This window comes from Neoarius graeffei, chromosome 21 (assembly GCF_027579695.1).
Source record: "Neoarius graeffei isolate fNeoGra1 chromosome 21, fNeoGra1.pri, whole genome shotgun sequence".
NCBI lineage: Eukaryota > Metazoa > Chordata > Actinopteri > Siluriformes > Ariidae > Neoarius > Neoarius graeffei.
Window position 1 is genome coordinate 62,260,680 of NC_083589.1, and position 18,740 is coordinate 62,279,419.

General features: G+C 39.2%; 1 protein-coding gene across 2 annotated transcripts in view; it reads left to right on the plus strand.

The window, feature by feature from the left end:
• Positions 1–18,740, plus strand: part of pah (phenylalanine hydroxylase) — a 95,266-nt gene that overhangs the window by 52,711 nt on the left and 23,815 nt on the right. For both annotated transcript variants that reach the window (XM_060903725.1, XM_060903726.1), the window contains 8 exons: positions 268–335; positions 2,830–3,026; positions 3,430–3,565; positions 3,700–3,769; positions 4,192–4,248; positions 16,296–16,391; positions 17,955–18,088; positions 18,184–18,299. In XM_060903725.1, coding sequence (XP_060759708.1) covers positions 268–335; positions 2,830–3,026; positions 3,430–3,565; positions 3,700–3,769; positions 4,192–4,248; positions 16,296–16,391; positions 17,955–18,088; positions 18,184–18,299 — 874 coding nt within the window. The remainder of the gene's footprint in view (positions 1–267; positions 336–2,829; positions 3,027–3,429; positions 3,566–3,699; positions 3,770–4,191; positions 4,249–16,295; positions 16,392–17,954; positions 18,089–18,183; positions 18,300–18,740) is intronic.

Genomic DNA, 18,740 nt, shown 5'->3' on the forward strand with positions numbered 1-18,740 from the left:
CTGTTTGTAGTATTTTTTTTTAATGTTGAAACATTTCATTTCATTATTTTTAAGCCATTTTTGGTCGACAGCATTTCTTTACATGTGACTAAGGCTTTTCCACCGTACTGTGTGTGTGTGTGTGTGTGTGTGTGTGTGTGGTGGTCACTATTAAAATTGCCCTCTTAATTTTTTTTTCCATAGCTGTATATACAGGGACCAGGCGTAGAAGCGGATCTCGGTTCAGACTGGAGGTTCTGACATTGTTTTGTTTTGTGTCGTTCGCAGGGATTTAAGGATGAAGTCTACAGAGCCAGACGAAAGGAATTTGCTGACATCGCCTACAACTACAGACAGTAACTATTTATTAATCATGCGAAAAACTTCTTTCTCGTCTCTAGAAGCTTTTGTCTATCTCTTGTTTTCTCTCCCTCCCACATGGGCGCAGGGCTACAGAGATCCGTCCCAGCTCCAGCTCTTTCCCCTGAGTGTGTTTTTGTGTGCCTTTTATGGAAAATTATCCCTGACCAACAAAAGGGGGGAAATTACAGGGTGCCAGTGTGCATGCCGCTTTGTCATCATAATGGAGCTGCATTATTCACATGAGCACTACAAAGGCCAGGAGTGCTCAATGAAACGCCCACTATGGAAACATGCATTTACATAGCAGTGTGTAAACACACACACACCGTGCTGACCACGAGCTCACTAATTCCTCTCTAAATCTAGAAAATGTCACATCACTCTAGCAGCGTGTACACTCAAAAAAAAAAACATTGGATTTAATTAACCGAGTTATGGCAACCGGTCCCACGAAACTGTGTTAATTTAGATGTATTGAATACAGTTATGCTGAGTTTTTCAACACATAACTGTATTCAATACATCTAAATTAACACAGTTTCGTTGGACCGGTTGCCATAACTCGATTAAGTAAATCCAATGTTTTATTTTTTTGAGTGTAGCTTCCTGTAGAAGTTCTGTCGAAAAGATTCTCTGGTTGGAAAAATTCTGTAATACAGATCTACAAAGATCCTTTAAAGGTTCCATCAGTGGAACTTTAAGTCTTTCAGGGTAAGCCTCTGTTATATAAAGGATAATATGTTGTGAAATAAACTCTGACAGTGTGATACAGGACCCAAAGTGAAGCAGAAAGTTCTTGAATCACCCAGAACGGGTTTATTTCGTGGTAATGACCAGCTCACTGTACATTTATCTCACTTATTGCATGGCTAATTACTAAAGAAATAATTAATTTGCCACAAAATATTGATTTAAAAATAATTTCATCGCTTCCACTAATGACATGGTCCAACCAACGGACCACAGAATGCCATAATTGACCAATCAGAATTGAGTATTTAAATAAGCAGTGTCATAAATACTTCTTATTATTTCTTATTGTTTGAATCCTTTTCATTACTTTACTCCTTCCCCCCGGGAAATCTGTGACTTAATTAAGAAACCTTCTGTTGTAGGGTTCTCTTTAGAACCTTGAGAGGAATAATATGAAAAACACTTCTTATGGTTCTATATTTGACCTACGTTTCTAATCAAAACCCAGTTGAAAAGGTTTTAAATAGATCCCTTAATGTATTCACTAATTAGTCCTTTAGAATTCTAGATTTTACCTAATTTTTTTTTTTAGAAAGGACCTTCCTACAGGAGTTCTACTTCAAACCCTGCCTTGTAGGAAAAACTGTAATATGGTACTACAAAAGGTTCCATCAGAAAGTGTCGATTTCTACAGGGGATTTCCTGGGGTTCCTGTAGGGTTCTGTTGTATAGTTTACCTTTTTTCAAAAAGAGAGTAGTTTTCTTAAAAAAGGTTCCAAGTGAAACCCTTTTTGATAGGGTTCTATCTGGAGGTTTACTTTAAGAGTTCTAGGGAAAGCCTCTTTTATAGGGTTCTTATATTACACACACACACACACACACACATACATACATACATACACATATATATATATATATATATATATATATATATATATATATATATATATATATATATATAAAATATAATTTAAAAAATTATATGTTTGAAAGTAAGAACTTTACAAAATCATGTCTTCCTGCAGGAGTTCTGCATAGAACTTCCACTAACAGGCACAAGTCTATGATAGAATTGTACAAAAGGTTCCATCAGTTCATACTTAAGGGTTCTAGATTAGACTTTTATTTCTAAAATTGTACATTTCTACAGAGGATTTACTTGGTGCCCTTTCTGATAAGGAGACCTTCTGTTGTAGGGTTCTATACAAAACATTTAAACTTTAAAGGTTCCTTTCGTGTTGTGTATTTTACAGTTCTACCTGAGGAACAACATAAAGCAAATTTTTATGGTTCTAGATTTGACCTTTTTTCTGATAGTGTAGCTTCCTATTTGAATTCTGATTGAAACTCTCTGAATGGTTTTAAACAGAACCTTTAATCATCCTTTTAGAGACCGTTATAGTTCTGTATTTTAGCCTTTTTTTTCCCTAAACATTTCCTGCTAAAATGAAAGCCTCTGTTGTAGGGTTCTTCAAAGAACCCATAGGATATGAATCAAAAGGAACAAGGAGAAAAATACTTTTCAAGGTTATGATTTTTGCAAAAGCAGCTTAGATGCTTAAAGCGTAGATGCTTAGAGTATCTTCTAAGCATTTTCATCTCAATTAATTAATTTAAAGTATATTATTGATATAGCTATATGGAAAATTATGCAAAACTATTAAACTAATTTAAGTTTGAAGTGTAAAGAAAATGTGGTACAATTTCCATTTCCTTGGGTTGAGGAGGTGAGTTTATTGTTCCTGCAATCTCACTGTTTATTTTTTTCCTTTTTCCTTCCCGTTCTGTAAACAGTGGTCAGCCAATCCCACGTGTGGAGTACACAGAGGTGGAGAAGGCCACATGGGGAACTGTGTTCAGGGAGCTGAAGACCTTGTATCCCACTCACGCATGTCGTGAGCACAACCACGTCTTCCCTCTGCTGGAGGAATACTGCGGCTACCGCGAGGACAACATCCCTCAGCTGGAGGACGTCTCTCACTTCCTGTCCTGTAAGGTTCTGCACTAATAACTTCCCCTTCAGGCCTCTCTGATAAGATAGTGTTTGTAGAAACATGAGGGTAAATTTAAGCTTGATTTTCATTGCAAAGACCAAGAATGAAACTGTTTATTTGATATAGTGACGGTCCCCATAGAAAAGTCATGATATCAAATTAATATTATGAATAAAGTGCAAATGGGTAAGGAATAAAACACTCGGAAAGAGAATGTGATGACATTTTATTCCTCTTATACTACAGCAACTTGTCAACAAATACATCATACTTTTTATCCATTTATAGTTCTACGTTCATGAAAGCAGTCAGTTTTTATTATCACTTGCAGATCTAAACAGTTCTCTCTCAAAGAACTAAAACAAAGTATTGACAATATAATGTTCCATTTTTTTCCCAGCATGCACCGGTTTCCGTCTACGCCCAGTGGCAGGGCTGCTGTCATCTCGAGACTTCCTCGCTGGTTTAGCCTTCCGTGTGTTTCATTCCACCCAGTACATCCGGCATGAATCCATGCCCATGTACACACCTGAGCCGTGAGTAGCGCTCACACTTAACCCTTAACCACTAAACCATCACTGCACTGTATAAGCTGGCAATTGATTCAATTCAGTAATACATTGACTTTACTACAAATATAAAGGTAATAAATAAATGCTCTTGATTTTAGAGACGTCTGCCATGAGCTGTTGGGACACGTTCCTCTGTTTGCGGACCCTAGTTTTGCTCAATTCTCACAGGTGTGCTGCTTCTTTTACATAAACACTACAGTTTATTACAGAGAAAATGCAGTTATATAGCCTACATACATTTGAGTGTCATATCGTACTTAGCTTTATTTTGAAGCGATAAAACCAACAAGACATTTAACAGACTGCTTATTTAGGATTTTTGTGATGACTTTCTGATGCACATTCAGCTCCTTTAACTACAGCATGCCGGGGGGGAATCTTTGAGCATCCTGATAAAGATACCTGCTGGCTTACATTTAATGGCTGTATGTTTATGTTTACCTTTGAACGGGTATACAATAAGAAAACACCATTATAAGAACAAATTGTAAAATACAAGGGTTTTTTTTTTCACTGAGGAATGAAGGAGGGGAGAGGTGCAAACTTTTGTACTGAGTAAATAAGATCTTAATTATTTTCTTTCTTTACAGGAAATAGGCATGGCATCCCTTGGAGCTCCTGATGAGTACATTGAGAAGCTTGCTACAGTATGTATTAAATAGTTATAGATGACATAGCATAACATAATGTAACCTAGTGTAACATAGCATAATGTAACATACAGTGGTGCTTGAAAGTTTGTGAACCTTTTAGAATTTTCTATATTTCTGCATAAATATGACCTAAAACATCATCAGATTTTCACACAAGTCCTAAAAGTAGATAAAGAGAACCCAGTTAAACAAATGAGACAAAAATATTATACTTGGTCATTTATTTATTGAGGAAAATGATCCAATATTACATATCTGTGAGTGGCAAAAGTATGTGAACCTTTGCTTTCAGTATCTGGTGTGACCCCCTTGTGCAGCAATAACTGCAACTAAACGTTTACGGTAACTGTTGATCAGTCCTGCACACCGGCTTGGAGGAATTTTAGCCCGTTCCTCCGTACAGAACAGCTTCAACTCTGGGATGTTGTTGGGTTTCCTCACATGAACTGCTCGCTTCAGGTCCTTCCACAACATTTCCATTGGATTAAGGTCAGGACTTTGACTTGGCCATTCCAAAACATTAACTTTATTCTTCTTTAACCATTCTTTGGTAGAACGACTTGTGTGCTTAGGGTTGTTGTCTTGCTGCATGACCCACCTTCTCTTGAGATTCAGTTCATGGACAGATGTCCTGACATTTTCCTTTAGAATTCGCTGGTATAATTCACAATTCATTGTTCCATCAATGATGGCCAGCTGTCCTGGCCCAGATACAGCAAAACAGGCCCAAACCATGATACTACCACCACCATGTTTCACAGATGGGATAAGGTTCTTTTGCTGGAATGCAGCGTTTTCCTTTATCCAAACATAACACTTCTCATTGAAACCAAAAAGTTCTATTTTGGTCTCATCCATCCACAAAACATTTTTCCAATAGCCTTCTGGCTTGTCCACATGATCTTTAGCAAACTGCAGATGAGCAGCAATGTTCTTTTTGGAGAGCAGTGGCTTTCTCCTTGCAACCCTGCCATGCACACCATTGTTGTTCAGTGTTCTCCTGATGGTGGACTCATGAACATTAACATTAGCCAATGTGAGAGAGGCCTTCAGTTGCTTAGAAGTTACCCTGGGGTCCTTTGTGACCTCGCTGACTATTACACGCCTTGCTCTTGGAGTGATCTTTGTTGGTTGACCACTCCTGGGGAGGGTAACAATGGTCTTGAATTTCCTCCATTTGTACACAATCTGTCTGACTGTGGATTGTTGGAGTCCAAACTCTTTAGAGATGGTTTTGAAACCTTTTCCAAACCTTTTCCTGATGAGCATCAACAACGCTTTTTCTGAGGCCCTCAGAAATCTCCTTTGTTCGTGCCATGATACACTTCCACAAATGTGTGTTGTGAAGATCAGACTTTGATAGATCCCTGATCTTTAAATAAAACAGGGTGCCCACTCACACCTGATTTGTCATCCCATTGATTTGAAAACACCTGACTCTAATTACACCTTCAAATTAACTGCTAATCCTAGAGGTTCACATACTTTTGCCACTCACAGATATGTTATAGTCAAGTCAAGTTTATTTGTACAGCGCTTTTAACAATAAACATTGTCGCAAAGCAGCTTTACAGAATTTGAACGACTTAAAACATGAGCTAATTTTGTCCCTAATCTATCCCCAATGAGCAAGCCTGTGGTGACGGTGGCAAGGAAAAACTCCCTCAGACGACATGAGGAAGAAACCTCGAGAGGAACCAGACTCAAAAGGGAACCCATCCTCATTTGGGCAACAACAGACAGCATGACTATAACAGTTTTAACATGAAGACAGTTTCGTTGATGTTATAACTCTTCATTGATGGAAACTTGAGTGCAAAACTGTTCATGACAACTGCAGTCCTCAAGTTAGCAAGTCAACTGTAGTCCTCAGCCATAAAAGCATTACTGAAAGAGTCCAGAGCATCCTCCAGGTATAATTCTCAACTGTCCTCATGGGGCCGTCCTCCACAGGAGCAATGCGATAAAACTCCAACCAGACACAGGGCACCAGGATGGATCAAGCAGGTCCAAGGGGCAGAAGAGGTCAGCATCTCAATCCCAGGACCAACATGTAACTCAGAGGGACAGATTGGGGGGGGGGGAGAGAGAAAGAAAACACAGGTTGTTAGGTATGCCCTAAAAATGACACAAGTATTAAATCTGTGTGGTAGGCTCGCAGAGATGAGTCTCTTGACATCAGGCATAATACACAACAATGGCATGTTAATATGGTAAAATATATCATGACCTGGTCTGGCTGGATGCTTGATTGGGTGATGGGAGCACAGTCCTCAGCAATGATGAGATGCAGATGGGACCCTTAGGGCTGGCCAAGACAATTCAGTTACATTTCACCGGGTCTAGGACATGCGACAGAATGTCTGACGGCCGATTCCCTGCAGGCTACGATAGCCAGTCGAGGTCTCCACCCTCTCCACCAAAAGATTTCCTGTTGACTCCATGTAACTCAGAGGGACAGATTTGGGGGGAGGGAAAGAAAACACAGGTTGTTAGGTATGCCCAATGTCACCTGAATAAGTAGGAACAGTATACATATTGCACTGAGTACAAGCAGGGACTCTGGCAACTAACTATGACAGCATAACTAAAAGGGGAGAGCCAGAAGGTAACACAGGCATGAGGGGCCCCAGGACATAAAGCAGCAGCCACTACACCGTCAACAAACTCGAGTGAGCAAGCGAGTGGGGACTGACAGCATCCATACATCCCAGTTTACCAAAACACTCTATGTCTGAGGACCTTCTAGAGCTACACCTTTACCTCATAAACACCATTAACACAAGGCTTGACTAAACAGATATGTTTTCAGCCTAGACTTAAACACTGAGAATGTGTCTGATTCCCGAACATTACTTGGAAGGCTGTTCCATAACTGTGGGGCTTTGTAAGAAAAGGCTCTGCCCCCTGATGTAGCCTTCACTATACGAGGTACCAGCAGATAGCCTGCACCTTTTGATCTAAGTAGGCGTGGCGGGTTATAGAGGAGCAGAAGTTCACTCAGGTACTGTGGTGCGAGACCATTTAGAGCATTAAAGGTCAATAGTAGTATTTTATAATCAATACGAAATTTGATTGGGAGCCAATGCAGTGTGGATAAGACAGGCGTGATGTGGTCATATTTTCTAGTTCTAGTAAGGACTCTTGCTGCTGCAATTGAACTAACTGGAGCTTGTTTATGCACTTATTGGAACATCCAGACAGTAAGGCATTACAATAATCCAACCTGGAGGGAACGAAAGCATGGACTAGTTTTTCCGCGTCATGCAATGACATTAAATTTCTTATCTTTGCAATATTTCTGAGATGAAAGAAAGCTATCCGGGTGATGTTATCAATGTGAGTTTTGAATGAAAGACTGGGGTCAATAATCACTCCGAGGTCTTTTACTGCTGCACGTGAAGAAACAGAAAGGTCATCCAGAGTTACTGTGGAATCAGAAAACTTACTTCTAGCTGTATGTGGTCCTAGCACAAGTACTTCAGTCTTGTCCGAGTTAAGCAGAAGGAAGTTAATAAGCATCCAGTGTCTAATGTCCTTCACACATTCCTCAATTCTATTAAGCTGGTGTCTCTCATCAGGTTTTGCAGAGACATACAACTGTGTGTCATCAGCATAACAGTGGAAACTAATACAATGTTTACGAATAATATCACCCAGAGGGAAAATATATAGAGAAAAAAGCAGTGGACCCAAGACAGAACCTTGTGGAACACCAAACTTTACCTCAGTACGTCTAGAAATATCATCATTTATATCAACATACAGTGGTGCTTGAAAGTTTGTGAACCCTTTAGAATTTCCTATATTTCTGCATAAATATGAACTAAAACATCATCATATTGTCACACAAGTCCTAAAAGTAGATAAAGAGAACCCAGTTAAACAAATGAGACAAAAATATTATACTTGGTCATTTATTTACTGAGGAAAATGATCCAATATTACATATCTGTGAGTGGCAAAAGTATGTGAACCTCTAGGATTAGCAGTTAATTTGAAGGTGAAATTAGAGTCAGGTGTTTTCAATCAATGGGATGACAATCAGGTGTGAGTGGGCACCCTGTTTTATTTAAAGAACAGGGATCTATCAAAGTCTGATCTTCACAACACATGTTTGTGGAAGTGTATCATGACACGAACAAAGGAAATTTCTGAGGACCTCAGAAAAAGCGTTGCTGATGCTCATCAGGCTGGAAAAGGTTACAAAACCATCTCTAAAGAGTTTGGACTCCACCAATCCACAGTCAGACAGATTGTGTACAAATGGAGGAAATTCAAGACCATTGTTACCCTCTCCAGGAGTGGTTGACCAACAAAGATCACTCCAAGAGCAAGGTGTGTAATAGTCGGCGAGGTCACAAAGGACCCCAAGGTAACTTCTAAGCAACTGAAGACCTCTCTCACATTAACATTAGCCAATGTTCATGAGTCCACCATCAGGAGAACACTGAACAACAATGGTGTGCATGGCAGGGTTGCAAGGAGAAAGCCACTGCTCTCCAAAAAGAACATTGCTGCTCATCTGCAGTTTGCTAAAGATCATGTGGACAAGCCAGAAGGCTACTGGAAAATGTTTTGTGGACAAATGAGACCAAAATAGAACTTTTTGGTTTCAATGAGAAGCGTTATGTTTGGAGAAAGGAAAACACTGCATTCCAGCATAAGAACCTTATCCCATCTGTGAAACATGGTGGTGGTAGTATCATGGTTTGGGCCTGTTTTGCTGCATCTGGGCCAGGATGGTTTGCCATCATTGTTGGAACAATGAATTCTGAATTATACCAGCAAATTCTAAAGGAAAATATCAGGACATTTGTCCATGAACTAAATCTCAAGAGAAGGTGAGTCATGCAGCAAGACAACGACCCTAAGCACACAAGTCATTCTACCAAAGAATGGTTAAAGAAGAATAAAGTTAATGTTTTGGAATGGCCAAGTCAAAGTCCTGACCTTAATCCAATCGAAATGTTGTGGAAGGACCTGAAGCAAGCAGTTCATGTGAGGAAACCCACCAACATCCCAGAGTTGAAGCTGTTCTGTACGGAGGAACGGGCTAAAATTCCTCCAAGCCGGTGTGCAGGACTGATCAACAGTTACCGCAAATGTTTACTTGCAGTTATTGCTGCACAAGGGGGTCACACCAGATACTGAACGCAAAGGTTCACATACTTTTGCCACTCACAGATATGTAATATTGGATCATTTTCCTCAATAAATAAATGACCAAGTATAATATTTTTGTCTCATTTGTATAACTGGGTTCTCTTTATCTACTTTTAGGACTTGTGTGAAAATCCGATGATGTTTTAGGTCATATTTATGCAGAAATATAGAAAATTCTAAAGGGTTCACAAACTTTCAAGCACCACTGTACTGATAACGATCAGTTAGATAAGAACTGAGCCAGGAGAGGGCCATTCCCTTAACTCCCACAACATTTTCTAGTCTATCCAGAAGAATGGAATGATCAATGGTATCAAATGCTGCACTAAGGTCAAGCAACACAAGTAGCGAGACACAGCCCTGATCAGACGCCAACAGTAGGTCGTTTACTACTTTAACCAGTGCTGTCTCTGTGCTATGATTAGGTCTAAATCCTGACTGATACATTTCATGGATGTTATTCCTATGTAAATATGAGCATAACTGCTGTGCCACAGCTTTTTCAAGGATCTTGGAGATAAAGGGGAGGTTTGATATCGGCCGATAATTGGACAGCTGACAGGGATCAAGGTCAGGTTTTTTAATCAGGGGTTTGATAACTGCTAGTTTAAAGGATTTGGGTACATAGCCAATCGTAAGAGAATAATTTATTATTTTTAGAAGCGGTTCAATTACTTCAGGTATTATCTGTTTGAATAGACGTGTAGGTAAGGGATCTAGTACGCAAGTTGAGGCTTTTGATGCCGAGATTAATGAAAGTAATTCAGTTTCTTTAAGGGGAGTAAAACATTCTAACTGATTATCTGATACAGTTATATTGTTAACTACAGGGTCACTTTCATTGTCTAACCTTAAATTAGTAGTTTGAATTTTTTGTCGGATATTCTCAATTTTGTCATTAAAAAAATTCATGAAGTCGTTGCTACTACATACTGCAGGTGTGCATGTGTCTATAGTGGACTTATTCCTGGTTAATTTTGCTACAGTATTAAATTGGAATCTAGGATTATTTTTGTTATCTTCTATTAGGGAGGAGAGATATGTTGATCTCGCAGCACTAAGAGCTTTTCTATACTTCAGGAAGCTCTCCTTCCACGCTAATTTGAACGCTACCAATTTTGTTTGACGCCATTTACGTTCCAATTTTCGAGTGGTCTGTTTTAAAGTGCGAGTGTCATCATTATACCAGGGTGCTAATTTTTTGTCTCTGACCATTTTCCTTTTAAGAGGAGCTACATTATCTAAAGTATGGCGGAATGTTGACTCTAAGCATTCAGTTGCCTGATCAAGTTCTGCAGGGGCTGACAGTGACCCAATCAAAGTTGATAACTCTGGGAGATCATTTATAAAGCTCTGTGCAGTAGTTGACGTGAAAGTACGTTTAATACAGTAGCATGGTGAGGTGCATATATTATTACTCCGACATAGTTTGAATGAGATGAGACAATGATCTGAGATAACTTCAGACTGTGGAAGTGTGACTGTATTGTCTACGTTTAACCTGAATGTTAGTATTAGATCGAGGGTGTGACCACCGTTATGGGTCGGTCCTATGACATTCTGATTAATCCCTACTGAATCTAAAATGGACACAAACGCTGTTTTTAAAGGGTCTTCTGGGTTATCGAAGTGAATATTAAAATCTCCGACAACTAAAGCTTTGTCTAAGGAAATAACCAGATCTGAGATAAAATCTGCAAATTCAGAAAGAAACTCAGAATATGGCCCCGGGGGCCTGTAAATAATAAGCAATGGAATTAACTGGGTAGACTTATTTTTCGAGGCTACATACACTTGTGTTCAAAATAATAGCAGTCCAACACGACTAACCAGATCAATCACTGTTTTTGGTGGAAATTATATTACTACATGGCAAATAATTTACAAGTAGGTGTAGTAGAGTCATAGAAAACCAACAGACCCAACATTCATGATATGCATGCTCCTGAGTCTGTGTAATCGAATAATTAAGTGAAAGGGACGTGTTCAAAATAATAGCAGTGTGGAGTTTAATTAGTGAGATCATTCATTCTGTGAAAAAAACGGATGTCAGTCAGGTGGCCCTAATTTAAGGATGAAGCCAGCACATGTTGTACATGCATTTCTCTCTGAAAACCTGAGAAACATGGGTCGTTCCAGACATTGTTCAGAAGAACAGCGTGCTTTGATTAAAACGTTGATTGGAGAGGTAAAACGTATACCGTAAAGAAGTGCAGAAAATGATGGGCTGCTCAGCTAAAATGATCTCCAGTGCTTTAAAATGGACAGCAAAGCCAGAGAGACGTGGAAGAAAACAGAAGACTACCATTCGAATGGATCGAAGAATAGCCAGAATGGCAAAGACTCAGCCAATGATCAGCTCCAGGGTGATCAAAGACGGTCTGAAGTTACCTGTGAGTACTGTGACAATTAGAAGATGCCTGTGTGAAGCTAATCTATCGGCAAGAAGCTCCCGCAAAGTTCCACTGTTAAAAAAAAGACGTGCTGAAGAGGATACAATTTGCAAAAGAACACATCGACTGGCCTAAAGAGAAATGGAAAAACATTTTGTGGACTGATGAAAGTAAAATTGTTCTTTTTGGGTCCAAGAGCCGCAGACAGTTTTTCAGACGACCCCCAAACACTGAATTCAAGCCACAGTACACTCTGAAGACAGTGAAGCATGGTGGTGCAAGCATCATGATATGGGAATGTTTCTCTTACTGTGGTGTCGGGCCCATTTATCGCATACCAGGATCATGGATCAGTTTGCATATATCAAAATACTTGAGGAGGTCATGTTGCCTTATGCTGAAGAGGAAATGCCCTTGAAATGGGTGTTTCAACAAGACAACGACCCCAAACACACCAGTAAGCGAGCAGCATCAGGGTTCAAGACCAACAAAATGAAAGTTATGGAGTGGCCAGCCCAATCCCCGGACCTTAATCCGATAGAAAACTTGTGGGGTGACATCAAAAATGCTGTTTCTGAGGCAAAACCAAGAAATGCAGAGGAATTGTGGAATGTTGTCAAATCATCCTGGGCTGGAATACCTGTTCACAGGTGCCAGAAGTTCTCAGAAACCGTGGTTATACAACTAAATATTAGTTTAGTGATTCACAGGAATACTAAATCCTTAAGATTTTTTCAGTTTATACAGTAAATATTTGGAGTTTGTAATGAAAAATGCAGACACTGCTATTTTTTTGAACAGCCCAATGTTCATTTTTCTTCATTTTCTGTAAAGTAATTAAAATATTGATACATTTTTCTTCATGTTTTGATGTAGAATATAATGTGCAGTGTTCCCAATGCGTGGAAATAAAAACTATTATAACGATTTTGAGCTTTACTCACGTTTTTAAACACACTGCTATTATTTTGAACACAACTGTACATTATATGAGTATGAAGAACTTCAAATGTATAAATTTATAACCAGGTTTTTGTGTTACACCTAGATAATCATTATAAATAACCGCGACGCCTCCTCCTCTGCCAGTTAGACGAGGCTGGTGTATATAACTGTATCCAGGAGGACTCGCTTCATTTAATGCTATATATTCATTTGGCTTAATCCATGTTTCAGTTAAACAAAGTACATTAAACTCCTGATCAGTAATGAGTTCATTAACCATTAGTGCTTTAGATCTAAGAGATCTAATATTTAATAGCCCCACCTTTAGATCAAAGGTGCTGTCAGCAGCTGTGCAGTCAGTCTGATCTAATTTTATATTGATTAGGTTACTGGAACAAACTCTGAGTATTTCTACCTTTTTGTTGAGCTCGGGGAACAGACACAGTCTCGATGTAGTGGGCCCTGAGTGACGACTCTGTGCAGCTAGCAGACAGTCGGTTTAGCCTGTTCGTCTGCTCCCTGGCCTTGGCTCTGGATTGTCAGAAATTAACTAGGCCTGTTCTGAGACTATGACCTATGCTGCAGGAAATGAGAGCAGCACCTTCCCGAGTGGGATGGATACCGTCCCGCCCTAACAGGCCAGCAGTGCCCTCAAAATTAGCCCAATTATCTATTATCAGATTATCTATTATCAGATTATCTATTATCTATTATCAGAGCACCACCTGGACAACCAGCAGTTCAGCGACCATAACCTGCTGTAAGGTACATCGCCACGCCGCATTGGGATGGGGCCAGAGCATAATACAGCATCGGACATCGCCTTCACTAATTTAAACACCTCTACAAAGTTACTTTTAGTAACCTCAGACTGACGAAGGCGTATATCATTAGCTCCTGCATGGATAACTATCTTTGAGAACCTGTGCTTGCCTAGGACCCTAAGATTACCTGCTATGTTCGGCACCCTGGCTCACGGTATACACCTGACTAAAGCTGCTAGTGCCCCTAAAGGCTGAGCTACTTTCACATGCCGTATGATAGAGTCCCCTATAACCAGAGCTCTTTCAGGTTTCTCAGCGGGTGCATCATTAAGGAGAGCAAACCTGTTCGGCACGTGATGCGGAGAGGAGTGGTGCTCCTGTGGGCGAGCCTCAGCGGTAGCTTTGGCTCTACGCTTATGCTGCAGAGCCGTCACCCATTCGCCCCGCTGTAAGGGCTCTAATGCCGGAGTTGGGGGATTACTAACTCCACCTAGGGCATCCAGACTTTCCCCTACAGAAACTACACTGTTCTCACGCTCACCAACCTTCTCTAAAGCCTGGACACGCGCTTCTAGCATTGTAATCTTCTCCATCAGAGAGCTAACTAATCTGCACCTATCACAAGTAAAGCTAATAAAGCTATCACTAGTGACGGAGGAAGAATGACTAAACATCCTGCACTCAGCACACTGAACAGGCTGAAGGTGTGCCATGATGAAAAGATTCACGTACCTTAATCGAAGATCTGTTTATATTAAAACAGATCCGATGTGGATGGCCTCCGCTTGTGGTCTTTACACAGGAGGAGAGAAAAAGAAAGCTTCCGGTCTCGGCGTTCTTCCGAAAAAAGAGAGAGAAAGAAAAAAAAAACCGGAAAAAGGAAAGCGAAAGTGAAAAGTACAAAAAGGAAAGCGACAGTACAATAAAAATGAAGAAGATACTGGAAAATTATTTGTAGAAAAAAGTTAAAAAAGGATTAGTAATGAACGCCAGCACTCGCTGGGAAAAAAGGACTCGGCGCAAACAACTCAGGAACCAGGAAGTCCGCAAACCAGGAAGTCATTCCAACCAGTGGAGGTTTGTCGAAGATCTGCAAGTAGTCAATGCTGCTAATATTGGATCATTTCCCTCAATAAATAAATGACCAAGTATAATATTTTTCTCATTTGTTTAACTGGGTTCTCTTTATCTACTTTTAGGACTTGTGTGAAAATCTGATGTTTTAGGTCATTTTTAATATATATAGAAAATTCTAAAGGGTTCACAAACTTTCAAGCACCACTGTAGAATAGCATAACGTAATGTAATATAGCATAGCATAATGTAACATAACCTAGTGTAACATAGCATAACGTTGCATAACATTATGTAGCATGACGTAACATTGCATAGTATAATGTACCATAGCATAATGTAACGTAACATAGCAGAACGTAGTATAGCGTAATGTAACGTAGCATAGCATAACGTAACATAACATATCCTGAAGTAACAAGGCAAGTTACATGACATAGCATAACGTTACACAGCATAACATAATGTAACAAAAAAAAACGTAACGTAACATAGCTTAAAATAACATAGCATAATGTAACATAATATAGCATAGCATAATGTAACGTTACATAGCGTCGCATAATGTAACGTAACCTAGCTTAAAGTAACAAGGCATTACATGGCATAGCATAAAGTAACATAACAGATTAACGTAACAGCATAATGTTGTGTAACAATGTAATGTAACATAGCATAACATAATGTAACATCAAAAACACAATGATAACCACATGCTAAGGCTAATCTAGAAAATACTATCCAACATTATTCTAGAAAAATTTGTGTAGCTTCCTGCAGGCATTCTAGGTGAAATTATAGCTTTGTCCACTCGCTCACTATAGTGTTTGCTACATAAAACACTCACTAGGACATGAGGACATACATTTCGGACACTAGGGGGATGTTACACTGCTACATACTGTAATTATACACGATATATTCATAATTGTTCTCTGTCACATAAACAATGCACAATGAATAATCACACATTGTAATTGACATATCTCTTCACAACATTGAAAAAATAACGCTTTACTTAAAATTTTAATTAAACTCTACAAATCGCATGACAGGCCACAATGTATGACAGTGTAAGTTGACTGATGTAGTGTACAGTTACAGTACACTACATTTTGGTGTGCCTTGTGACAGTATGAAGTGTACTAAATAGTTAGTGAAATTTAAGAATGTGGGGGCGTCGTGGCTCAGGTGGATCCGGGCGACCCGGGTTCGGTTCTGGCCCGAGGTCGTTTCCCGATCCCTCCCCGTCTCTCTCTCTCCCGCTCATTTCCTGTCTCTACACTGTCCTATCCAATAAAGGTGCAAAAAGCCCAAAAAAAATCTTTAAAAAAAAAAAGAAATTTAAGAATGTAGCATCCTAAAGGAGTTCCATGTTTTTTTGTCATTACCAGTTCACTCCCTGAGCACCAATCTGGGAGGGTGAGGGCTAACATGAGCTACCACAACCTTTATAATATATGTTAGCTAGATTGCTAGGTTTTAATGATATAATACTTAGCCAAACATTGGCTGCAGAGGTTCCAATAGCTAAGCTAACTATTTTGCTGTAAAATTCAGGCACAGTGGTGTCGCTAGGTAGCTGACTAGATTAGCTAATGTTGCTAAATCAAGTTGGGCAAATTCCGAGGTTGTCTTGTTCTTCGGCTTCAGCTTTCTGAGATTGTAAGATTAGATTACTGTGTTTTTGTGTTTGTAGGTTTACTGGTTTACTATAGAATTTGGGCTTTGTAAGCAAGGCAACGACTTTAAGGCCTATGGAGCAGGTCTGCTCTCATCATTTGGGGAACTACAGGTGAGATTATTCCCATTACTAATTCATTACCTCCTGGACCATGCAGGCCATTAAACCTAGTGCTCATTTGGAGCCTTTGTCCTAAGTGCACATTTCCTATGTTCACTGTACTGTCCAATAAATTTGTCATAGCTGAGCACTTTGGAAGTTTTCTTTTCTGAAATCACTGGCCAAGTTTGAGTTGCAATGCAATGTTGATTTTTCACTATACGTTAGCGCTCATGTCTAACCTGTTCTCAATCAGTGTAATTAGGCTACAGTTTTAGTCATACTGTGCTTTTTCTTAGCAATTTATCAACACATCTGAGGAAAATGTTGATATTCTTGATAAATTTCTATTTTTACATTTGCTGTATAATAAACATAATAGCTATGTAGAGCTATGCTAAGTGAAATTAGTGTAATTTTAGTTGATCATTGATTTTATTTTTAGTTATTTATTAACACATCTGAGGAAAATGTTGTTATTCCCAATACATTTCTACATTTACATTACTTTTATCACAAAAAAGCTACGTATAATTATGCTAAGTGTAATTACAGTGTAATTTTCATAATATTGTGCTTTTTCTTAGTAATTTATCAACACATCTGAGGAAAATGTTGATATCCCTGATACATTTCTACATTTATATTATCTGTATAACACAAATAACAGCAACATACAGCTATGATAAACATAATTACAGTGTACTTTTCATAATACTGTGCTTTTTCTTTGACATTTCAAAACACATTTTAGGAAAATATTGATATTTCTAACAAATTTCGATGTTTACTTTATCAGTATAATAAACACAACAGATACTAAATGTAATTGCAGTGTAATTTTAGTCATACTGTGGCTTTTCTTGGTAATTTGTCACCAGGTCTGAGGCAAATGTTGATATTACTGACAAATTTCTATATTTAAATACAAATATATACAGCTGTGCTAACTGTAATTACAGTGTAATTTTAGTTCTATTTTGCTCTTTCTTGGTAATTTATCAACACATCTGAGGTAAATGAAATTCTGAACAAATTAATTTTAACGTTGTTTGTATGACATAACAGCTAGTCACTAGCTAGATAAATCAGACTTAACCGTAAGTTATTTAAAGGAGCACAAATTATTTTACATCTCTGACTTCTCATGGATTTATTGTGCTATGTAGAGTGATATTTTTGCTTGAAAGCAAATTTTTAAAAATTATTTAGTAACTGTAGCATATTCCAACTAACTGAGGAGGTGCAGTCGGAGGCAGGGCAGTAAACAAAGTCGGGAAAGAACAGAAAAATGGGCAAAGTCAGAATAAGTCAGCACGGGAAAACAAGGCTTTGTATGATCAGGTAGTAGCACACTGAGCGATACTTTGCAATGGGCACACAGAGGAATTGTTCTTAGAATGTGTTGATTGTGTGGAATGAGGAGCAGGTGTGGCAGTAATCAGAATTTGGGAGAAGGAGGGTGGTGTGGTGCCTGTTGGGAGATGTAGTCCACGGCGGCCATGTTTGGAGGCTGCTGCAAACTCCAGGTTTTTGCATAACATGTAACCAAGGAAATCTATTTCTGTCTTGCAGTACTGTTTGTCTGACCAACCAAAAATCTTGCCCTTTGAGCCAGAGAAGACCTGTTTGCAGAAATACCCAATCACTGAATTCCAGCCGATCTACTATGTAGCTGAGAGCTTTGAGGACAGCAAAGAGAAAGTCAGGTAAACATGACTATGAAAGATCCCTCCAACATAATTGCTGAGAACATTTATCTTCTCTCAACTGATTGGTAATTTTTTATTTTTTTATATTACAGGAAGTTTGCTGCCACCATTCCAAGACCATTCTCTCTGCATTATAATGCTTACACCCAGAGCATCGAGTTTCTAGACAACGCAAAAAAACTGTGCAACCTGACTAACAGCATCATTAGTACGTGTTTAGCTTCATGTGTCATTCAAATAGATCATGTGATTAGCAGTTTTTAATAGGAAATACTGTGCTCATGGATGCACTTTCGGGGAGAAAAAAGAGTTCCACAAAAATTTACATTTAAATGCTCATTCATGCTTGTTGGGGGGGAGAGAGAGTTAGGCCAAGTTTACATTAGACCGTATCTGTCTCGTTTTCTTCGCGGATGCACTGTCCGTTTACATTAAAACGCCTGGAAACGCCGGGAAACGGGAATCCACCAGCGTCCACGTATTCAATCCAGATCGTGTCTGGTCCGGTGCTGTGTAAACATTGAGAATACGCGGATACGCTGTGCTGAGCTCTAGCTGGTGTCGTCATTGGACAACATCACTGTGACATCCACCTTCCTGATTCGCTGGCGTTGGTCATGTGACGCGACTGCTGAAAAACGGCGCGGAC